At 53.6% G+C, this 9,393-nt stretch overlaps 1 protein-coding gene across 1 annotated transcript; it reads left to right on the top strand.

Moving 5' to 3' along the window:
• The first annotated feature begins 6,132 nt into the window (after window positions 1-6,132).
• Window positions 6,133-8,627, top strand: PGAM2 (phosphoglycerate mutase 2). Its single transcript, XM_040454941.1, has 3 exons — window positions 6,133-6,629; window positions 6,742-6,922; window positions 8,422-8,627. The coding sequence occupies exons 1-3, from the start codon at window positions 6,216-6,218 to the stop codon at window positions 8,586-8,588; spliced, it is 762 nt and encodes a 253-aa protein (XP_040310875.1). The 5' UTR covers window positions 6,133-6,215; the 3' UTR covers window positions 8,589-8,627.
• Window positions 8,628-9,393: the final 766 nt, after the last annotated feature.

The raw sequence follows: 9,393 nt of genomic DNA, 5'->3' as shown, positions 1-9,393 counted from the left end.
CCAAAGACAGTAAGAAGAGACAAAGAAGGTCATAATATAATGATAAAGGGGTCAATCCAACAAGAGGATAAAATAAAAATTTAAAATTACTGTTGTACGCAACATAGGAGCACCTAAATATATAAAGCAAACAGTAACAGACCTGATGAGAGAAATAGACAGGAATACAGTAACAGCAAACTTCAAGACCCCGTTTTCAGTAATGGACAGAAAATAAGAAGACTTAACTATGCATTAGACCAGATGGACCTGACAGACATCTACACAATAGTTCATCCAGCAGCAGAATACACATGGGGCATTCTCCAGGATAGAGAATATCCACAAAACAGGCCTTAATAAATTCAAGAAGATTGAAGTCCTATCAAACATCTTTTCTGATCATAATGATATGAAACTAGAAATCAATTACAAGAAGAAACTTGGAAAGTTCACAACATGTAGAGATTAAACAACACACTTCTAAACAACCAGTGGTCAAAAAAGAAAAAGACAAAATATATCTTGAAACAAATAAAATGGAAATATAACATACCAAAACCTATCAGATGCAGTAAAAGCAGTTAAAAAATTTTTTTTAAACATTTATTTATTTTTGAGACAGGGAGAGACAGAGCATGAACGGAGAAGGGTCAGAGAGAGAGGGAGACACAGAATCTGAAACAGGCTCCAGGCTCTGAGCTGTCAGCACAGAGCCCAACACGGGGCTCGAACTCCTGGACCATGAGATCATGACCTGAGCCGAAGTCGGATCCTTAACCAACTGAGCCACCCAGGCGCCCCTGTAAAAGCAGTTTTAAGAGGGAAGCTTATAGCAGTAAATGCCTACATTAAGAAAAAGCTCAAATAAACGACCTATCTTTACACCTCAAGGAACTAGAAAAAAAGCCCCAAATTAGTAGAAGGACAGGAATAAAAAGATCAGAGTAGAAAGAGTCTAAAGAGATAATAGAAAAGATCAACAAAACTAAGAGATTAAAAAAAAAAGATAAAATAGACAAATCAGCTACTTATACTAATAAAAAAAAGAGGACTCAAAATTATAAATGAAAGAAATGACGTTACAACTAATACCATGCAAATACAAAGGATCACAAAGGATGACTAACACCAGCAAACTGGGTCAGCTAGAAGAAATGAGTAAATTCTTAGAAACATACAACCTACCAAGACTGAGTCATGAAGAAACAGAAAGTCTGGACAGACCAATTACTAATAAACAGATTGGTAATCAAAAACCTCCTAACAAGGATTTCAGGACCAGACCGTCCTGGTGCTTCTACCAAACAGTTAAAGAAAAATTAACACCAATTCTTCTCCAACTATCCCAAAAACTACAACAGGAAGGAACAATTTCAAACTTATTTTATAAGGTCAGCTTTACCCTGATGCTAAAACCAGACAAAGACACTCTAAGGAAAGAAAAATTACACTTAACTATCCTTGATGACATGGATGCGAAAATCCTCAACAAAATATTAGCAAACTGAATTTAACAATGCATTAAAAGGGTCATACACCAGAGTCAAGTGGGAGTTAACCCAGGGATGCAAGGATAACTCAGCACCCACAAATCATCCAGTGTGATCCACCACATGAATTCAATGAAGGACAAAAATTATGATCATCTCAATAAATGAAGGAAAAGGATTTGACAAAACTTAACATTGATTTAGGATTTAAAAAACCCTCAACAAAATGCATATAGAGGGAACATATCTCAGTACAGTGAAGGCCATATATGATAAGCTTTTCCTGTTAAGATCAGGAATAAGACAAGAATACCCACTCTCACCACTTTTGTTCAAAGTAGTACTAGAGGTCATAGCCACAGCAATCAGGCAAGAAAAAGAAATGAAAGGCATCCAATTGGTAAAAGAAGAAGTAAAACTTCCTCTATTTGGAGATGATATGATCTTACATATGGAAAACATTAAAGGGATGACAAAAAAACCCTCCAAACTGTTAGAACTAATAAATGGATTCAGTAAAGTTGCAGGAAGCAAAATCAATACACAGAGATCAGTTGTATTTCTATGCACTAACAATCAACTATCAGAGAAATTAACAATCCCATGTGTAATTGCATCAAAAAAATAATAAACGACCTAGGAGTAAATCTAACCGAGGAAGTGAGAGATCTGTACACTAAAAGACACTGATGAAAGAAATTGAAGACACACAAATGGAAGGATATTCCATGCTCATGGGCTGGAAGAATTAATATTGTTAAAATATCCACATCATCTAAAGCAATCTACAGGAGCTCCTGGGTGGTTCAGTTGGTTAAGCATCTGACTCTTGATAACAGTCAAGTCATGATCTCTCGGTCATGAGATCAAGCCCTGTGTTGAGCCTGCTTGGGATTCTCTCTCCCTGCCTCTCCCCCATTTGCTCGAGGGTGCTCTTATTTTTGAGAGACACAGAGAGAGAGAGAGAGAGAGAGAGAGAGAGCATAAGCAGAGGAGGGGCAGAGAGAGAGGGAGACACAACCTGGAGGAGGCTCCAGGCTCTGAGCTGTCAGCACAGAATCCAACACAGGGCTCAAACCCATAAACTGCGAGTTCATGACCTGAGCCAAAGCTGGATGCGTAACTAACTGAGCCACCCAAGGTGCCCCAATAAACATTTTTAAAAAAGGCAATCTACAGATTCAATGAAGCCTCTATCAAAGTTCCAAAGGCATTTTTCTCAAAATAGAAAAAATAGTTCTAAAATTTATATAGAATCACAAAAGACCATGGATAGCAAAGCAATCCTGAGAAAAAAGAACAAAGCTGGAGGCATCATGCTCCCTGATTTCAAACTATACTACAGAGCCATAAGTAATCAAAAACACTATTATTGGCATAAAAACAGACACACAGACCAATGGAACAGAATAGAGAACCCAGAGATAAACCCACACATCATGGCCAACTCGTTTATGATGAAGGACCAAGAATATACCATGGGGGCAGGATTTTCTCTGCAATAAATGGTGTTGGGAAAACTGGACAACCATGTGCAAAGGTGTCCTAGATATTTTGAACAGTACCACGAGAGTCTGGGTCTTATTTAAATCACAGGGAGAACCCTGAGTGTATTGCTCTGGCAGGTGTTAGACTACCTGCCTTCTGCCCCTGTCTTCTTGCATCCATTAGCTGTGTGCAGTGTTACTAGTTGGTCCGTGCTGTGTCTGTGCAGACAGTGGTTGGCGTAGGACCTGTGGTGGTGTGTGTCTGCAGTCAGACCCCACAGGTGCACTCATCAGACAGCCGGGAACTACACTGGACCACTCACCTGATCTCCTTCCTCTGCAAGCCTGCCCTGCTACTTCACAGCTCCCTGGGGCCTCAGTTTCCCCACCCTGCTGCACAGGGCCGAGTAACTGCGCACACGCCTCTGGTTGGAGGGCAGCCTGCCTGGAGGGGCACTGCCATAACTATACCACCTGCACATTATTATTCAGGAGCTTTGGTGGGGAGGAAGGGGACAAGGGAGGGATCACCCCACCCCTGACCCTCAGAGGCTTCATTTCAGCTACTCAGACCAGAGGGATTCTCCGGAGCGCTTTCCTTGCATACTGGGGCGCACTGCCAGCTGGGCAATCCTGGAAATGAAACTGATGAAGTCACTGCTGTTTCCTGGAACTTCCCATCCCATCTCCTTGCATCACCTGCCTGCTCCTTCTCCCTGCCCGCCCCCACGTTTGCTCTCTGCCTCTGTCTGCCGAGGACTCAAGCTGTGCTCAGGATGCTCCCTCCACCTCCCCAGGACCACCCGGTGGAGACAGCAGCCCCCTCGCTCCCTTGTCTGAGGCCTCGTCACCACCCAACGGCCAGGCCAGACGTGGTGCCGCCAGTGTCCGCTCACTGAGCTGCAGGCCCCTCGGGCCGTGCCTCGCTTGCCCCCTGCAGCACCCCCAGCGCTTGAGCCGCCCGTGCACCGCAGACGGATGGACTTGCGCTTGTGGAGTGGGTCCGAATCAGGCCGGCACCGGCGCACAGAGGCCTGGACCCTCTGGTCCGAGCTCATCGGGGCACAAGCCCCGCCCCTCTCTGTGCTCCTCCCTCGGGGGGCCAGGCGGGGGGGGGGGGCAGCGAGACCCAGCGCCTGCCCAGTCCCACAGCCTCTCAGCGCCCATCTGCGCCCAGGTCAGGCCGGCTCCTCTACCAGGGCCCCGGCTGGGCTGTCTCCAAACAGCTTCTTCTTACCGCTGCAGTGACGTTAAAATACGACCATGCTTCAAACTCTCCAGTGGCCCGTGTCAGGACGCAGGGCCCAAACCCTCATACCCCCCTGCCACACACCTGTGTGCTCTCCGGTGGGGACCGGTTCCTTGCTGGCCCCTCTGCCTGGAACACTGTCCCCCAGAACTCGGTCATGGCTGAGCCCTTTACCTCCTGCTGCACCTGCAAGGGGCTGTCTCTACCCCTCCTCTATCCCCCCGGCCCTCCCTCCCCCGGCCCCCCCATCTCTCCCTATGCCCTTTTTACTCATCCCTAGACGCTAGGACAAACTAGAACAGCTGCTTGCACCGTTCTGCCTGGGCCCTGCTGGGGCATCCCAGGGCCTGGTCAGTGATCAAGGGGGCAAAGAGTAGACCATGCATAGGAGAGGTGGCTTTAAGGGGGGTAGAGCTGGAGTGGCAGAGCCTGTGTGTGGCACCGTCAGGAGGGGGAGGGTGACCTCCACTTGCAATCGGTGGGGTGGGTGTGCGGCCTCCATGTTGGGAACCCAGAGCTGGGAGGCTCTCCCTTGAGTGGACAGCAGGGCTGGAGGGAAGCATGTCAGGGCCAAGTCTCAGTGTAGTAGCTGACCCTCTGCTGGCCTCCCGCTCACCCTTTTCCATTTTCAGAAGCATGATAGGGTGAGGGTGTGGTCACTGCAGCAGTGGTGGGGAGGAAGGGGACCCTGGACAGCCTCCCTCATGACGGTGCAGCCCCCGCCCCAGTGGCCTTCGTCTCCCGAAATCAGAATGCAGAAGAATTCTCGGGCAGACCCCCCAGCACCAACCTCGGCCCATTTCTGGGCGCTCTTGCTTAGCTGGGCATGAACCTGGCAACCAGTGTCTCTGGTTCTGGGATCCTTGGGGAGCATGACTCTTGGATTTCTTTCTCCTTAAAGGTGGTTTCAGTGGGGAGGGGTGAGCCTGACTTTGGTGATGGCAGCGGGTGGGAGGGGTGGCAGGTGTGCACCAGAGCTTGACAGAGGGGCCCAAGAGGAAACAAAGGCACCCTCTTTTTCCTTCTGGCCTCCCCTCCCCTGGGGCTGTCTTGGAAACAGCTCTGCCTGCTTGGCCTCAGCCTGTTGCCCACACTGCTGCCTGCTGCTCTCCCTGCAGGGCCAGACCTCTCTCCCCAGGGCTTCGGTCCCCACCGGTTCCCTGGCTCTGCCCACAGCTACCTGACCTTTCACTACCTCTCCCCCCTCCCTTGAGGGGACTTGTGAAAATTATGTCACAGCCCCTCCCAGTCCAGCCATCAGCCACAGTCTCCTGCAGGCCTTCCTCTGAGGGCAGGGCCTGTCAGAGCAGCAGGACCTGGGGAGGGGGTCCAGGACCCCTAAGGAAAGACTGTATGTGGCCCCCACTTCCGGGTGAGCAGAGTCGAGCCACCAGGGGAAGGGATTTCTGGCACTTTACACGCACATACACGTACACGCAACAAGCACCAGATACGAGCACGTGTGTACATGCAACGCACAGCAGGCATGCACATGTGCCTGCACACGTGTGTACACACTCAGGCGCATGGGTGCACACAGCTCCTGGCTCCCTTTACACGGGTCAGTTTCTCACTGAGATGCAAGCATGTCCCCACTTGTGTTAACGAGGAACAGGAGAAAGCAGGTGGGGATTCACTGTGCCTCGGCCTGAGTGTTGGCCCCCCTGGGACAGAGAAGTCTTGCTCTGGGACCCCCTCTACTTCTGCCAGCCCTCCTCCCCCTCCTCAGGCTTGTCAAGGGCCCTGACTTGTGCCCTGCACGCTGGGTCCTGCTCAGCAGCCCCACCCAGCCCAGGGGCCCGGTTGGTGGGGCTATTTTAAGTCCGGCTCTGTGCCTGCCCTCCCCCCAGGCTTTGCTACTGGCCACCTGCCGCTGCCCGTCAGGCCTGGAATGTTGACTGGCAGTTGGCCAGGGTGGGGGCTGGGGACAGACTGTTATAAAACTGGGTGCACCTGGCAGGCGGCTGTCCCTGTCCGGAGCCTGCCACGCTCCCCAACACCACCGCCATGTCCACCCACCGCCTCGTGATGGTTCGGCACGGTGAGAGCACCTGGAACCAGGAGAACCGCTTCTGTGGCTGGTTCGATGCAGAGCTGAGTGAGAAGGGGGCCCAGGAAGCCAAGAAGGGCGCCGAGGCCATCAGGGATGCCAAGATGGAGTTTGACATCTGCTACACGTCGGTGCTGAAACGAGCCATCCGCACCCTCTGGACCATCCTGGACGGCACAGACCAGATGTGGCTGCCCGTGGTGCGCACCTGGCGCCTCAACGAGAGGCACTACGGGGGCCTCACAGGCCTCAACAAGGCAGAGACAGCCGCCAAGCACGGCGAGGAGCAGGTGAAGATCTGGAGGCGTTCCTTCGACATCCCGCCGCCCCCCATGGACGAGAAGCACCCCTACTACAGCTCCATCAGCAAGGTGGGCTGCTTGGAGCACCAGGGGCAGGTCTAGGGCAGGGGCCCCCGGGGATGGCAGCTGGGGTCTGGGGTCTGGCTTTCTGGGGACAAAACAGCAGTGTGGATGCCCCCAGGAGCGGCGGTATGCAGGCCTGAAGCCCGGGGAGCTGCCTACGTGTGAGAGCCTGAAGGACACCATCGCCCGGGCCCTCCCCTTCTGGAACGAGGAGATCGCCCCCCAGATCAAGGCTGGCAAGAGAGTGCTCATCGCCGCCCACGGGAACAGCCTGCGGGGCATCGTCAAACATCTGGAAGGTGAGGACTACCTTGTGGGATGTGCACGGAGGCGGGGGGGGTGGGGGTGTTACGTACCTTTGAACCATTCGGGCCCCAACTTCTCATGTTAGCCAAGTACCCCCTGCATGATGGAGGCAGCTGTGCAGACAGGAGCCTGCAGGGTGGGGGTTTCAACTGAGGCTGAGAAACCACTTACAAAAAAAACCCACTTTGTAAAATGTTTCACTTGCTTGTGTACAGGGAGTTTCCTTCTGAAGACTGTGGGTGAAAACACCTGCCACCACTGACCCAGGCCCAAGCCCTGCACAGGGGTCACAGGCCTGGGGCGGGGCTGGCTTCCTAGACACAAGCCTGGGCTAAAGACAAGGCCATGCCCAAGGACACCCAGCTGGGCAAAGGCAGGGCCGTCTGGCTGCACATTTATTGTGACCCTGGTCAAGTCACTTCACTTGTTGGGTCTCAACCACCCTCTCTGGGGTTTGGCGGGGGGCTCTTGGGGCTCCTCCCAGTACTGCCTGCAGTTGGACATGAAGCCCAGGGCAGAGCCCCAGCTCACACCCATGCCAGGCAAAAGTAAAACCAGTCAAAAGAAGGGTGCAGGGTGTGCAGCAGTCCTAGCCGCCTGGCGTGTAGCAGGGTTCCCCCCCACCTCTACACGCATGTCTCCACTGAGCCCCCCTGATACTACCTTAGACAGTTGCACAGATCCTCAGGAGAGTTTAAATTAGCATTCAAATGGACTTCACGCTTGTGGGGATTGTGGAAAGGGGAAGAAGGCAGGCAGGGTGTGGGGTTCCAAACCTCCTGCTTTGGGGGTCGGGTGGGCAGCTGGCCAGAGCACAGAGAGGCCCCTGAGGCCTGGCCAGCCCCAGCCCCCCTCCCCTTGGAAGGGAGGGGACAGGAGGGTCGTCCCCTCCCTTCCAAGGGCCCCATCTGGGAGGGCAGGATAGAGGCCTCAGCTTTCCATTGCCCGGAGAACATTTTCTTCAGTCACACTGAGGGGGCGGGGTGTCAGGAATCGCAAAGGTCGAGCTGCTATTCCAGGCCAGGGGCTGTGGAAGCAGGCAGGGTCAGGTTTCCTTGGGAACCCTTGCCCTTTCCACCCAGCAGGGCCTCCCTCCACCTTGGCCATGAGAGGCCCTTCTCACTGTCTCTCCAAGCACATGTGTCAGGAGCACCCCTGCTCCTGACATCTAGAATTTAGAATGTCCTAGAAGCCAAACATCCATCGATCTGGCTGGAGGAGCCCAATGGCACTGTCCCAGGTCAACAGCAACTCCAGGCTGGGGGTGCAAGGTCCTGGCTCACCACAGTTACTCTGTAGGGCACTCCGTCCCTGACTTCTGGCTTGACCTTCCCCAAGCCCTTTTCTGTGGCTTACTGTGGGGGCAGGAGGGTTGACGCCTGGCTGACCCAGCTCTGTGGCCCATAAAGGTCATGGGGCCAGCTGAATGAGAGAGCAGGCAGCTGCCTGGCACCAGCCAGCAGGGACTAAGGACCCTGTTCCCCCGATCCAGGGATGTCAGACCAGGCCATCATGGAGCTGAACCTGCCCACGGGGATCCCCATCGTGTACGAGCTGGACCAGGCACTGAAGCCCACCAAGCCCATGCGGTTCCTGGGTGATGAAGAAACTGTGCGGAAAGCCATGGAGGCTGTGGCTGCCCAGGGCAAGGCCAAGTGAGGGGTGGGCTTTCGGCAATAAAGGCACCTCCTCCCACCACCTGAGTCCAGTGTGGCTCTGGACGCCTGGCTCCTAAGGCCTCCAGCTGGGGGTTCCACAAACCCTGCCCCAGAGCACTTGGCCCCAGCCAGGCCCCTGCCACCTGCCCTGCCCACCCCCGTTTAGGTGCAAGGGCCCCAGGAGCCAGGGGCAGGAGTCTGCTCCCCAATCTGGGCTATCAGGTAACTTCTAATAAGCCCCCTATGGTGACCCTAAAAACCAAAACAGCCACTTGGTGACTTTGCTTTAGGATCCGGGTGCCTGGGGTGACCAAGTTGTGCCCAGGATGAGCAGAGACTGCAGCCAGGACAGCATCACTTCATGGCCACCTTCCCGCAGACAGGGTGTCCTCTGCTGTCCCTGCAGCCCCAGGGACCAAGCCCCGCCTCCAAGGCGTCCCAGTGTCTTAGGACAAGCCCACAGCTGGCCTCAGAGCCGTGTGGCCCTGACTCATGGAGCCTCCGAAGCTGGTTGGGCCATGCTGGCTTCATGGTGGAGAAATTGGGATGTGGTAAGGCCTGCCTGAAGCTCAGCCGGAGACAGACGAGATGGGACAGTGATCCCCTTAGTTCGGCCTGTGCCCCAAGCTGCTTCCACCCAGCACCTGCCAGAGCATGAGGAACTGTAATCTGTAACATTCGGGGGGTGCCAGGCACCTCATTCCATGCACACGTGCACACAGGCTTGGTCCTGCATGGGCAGAGGGTCCCCAGGGTAGGGAGGGAGGCCCTCAGCCCCTCCCAGAGAACTGAAATCCAAGAGGCTG

Source organism: Herpailurus yagouaroundi, unplaced genomic scaffold (genome assembly GCF_014898765.1).
Source record: "Herpailurus yagouaroundi ecotype Mexico unplaced genomic scaffold, PumYag 214, whole genome shotgun sequence".
Taxonomy (NCBI): domain Eukaryota; kingdom Metazoa; phylum Chordata; class Mammalia; order Carnivora; family Felidae; genus Herpailurus; species Herpailurus yagouaroundi.
Note: the sequence above shows the minus strand (reverse complement) of the source record. Positions and strands in the feature narration are given on the sequence as shown.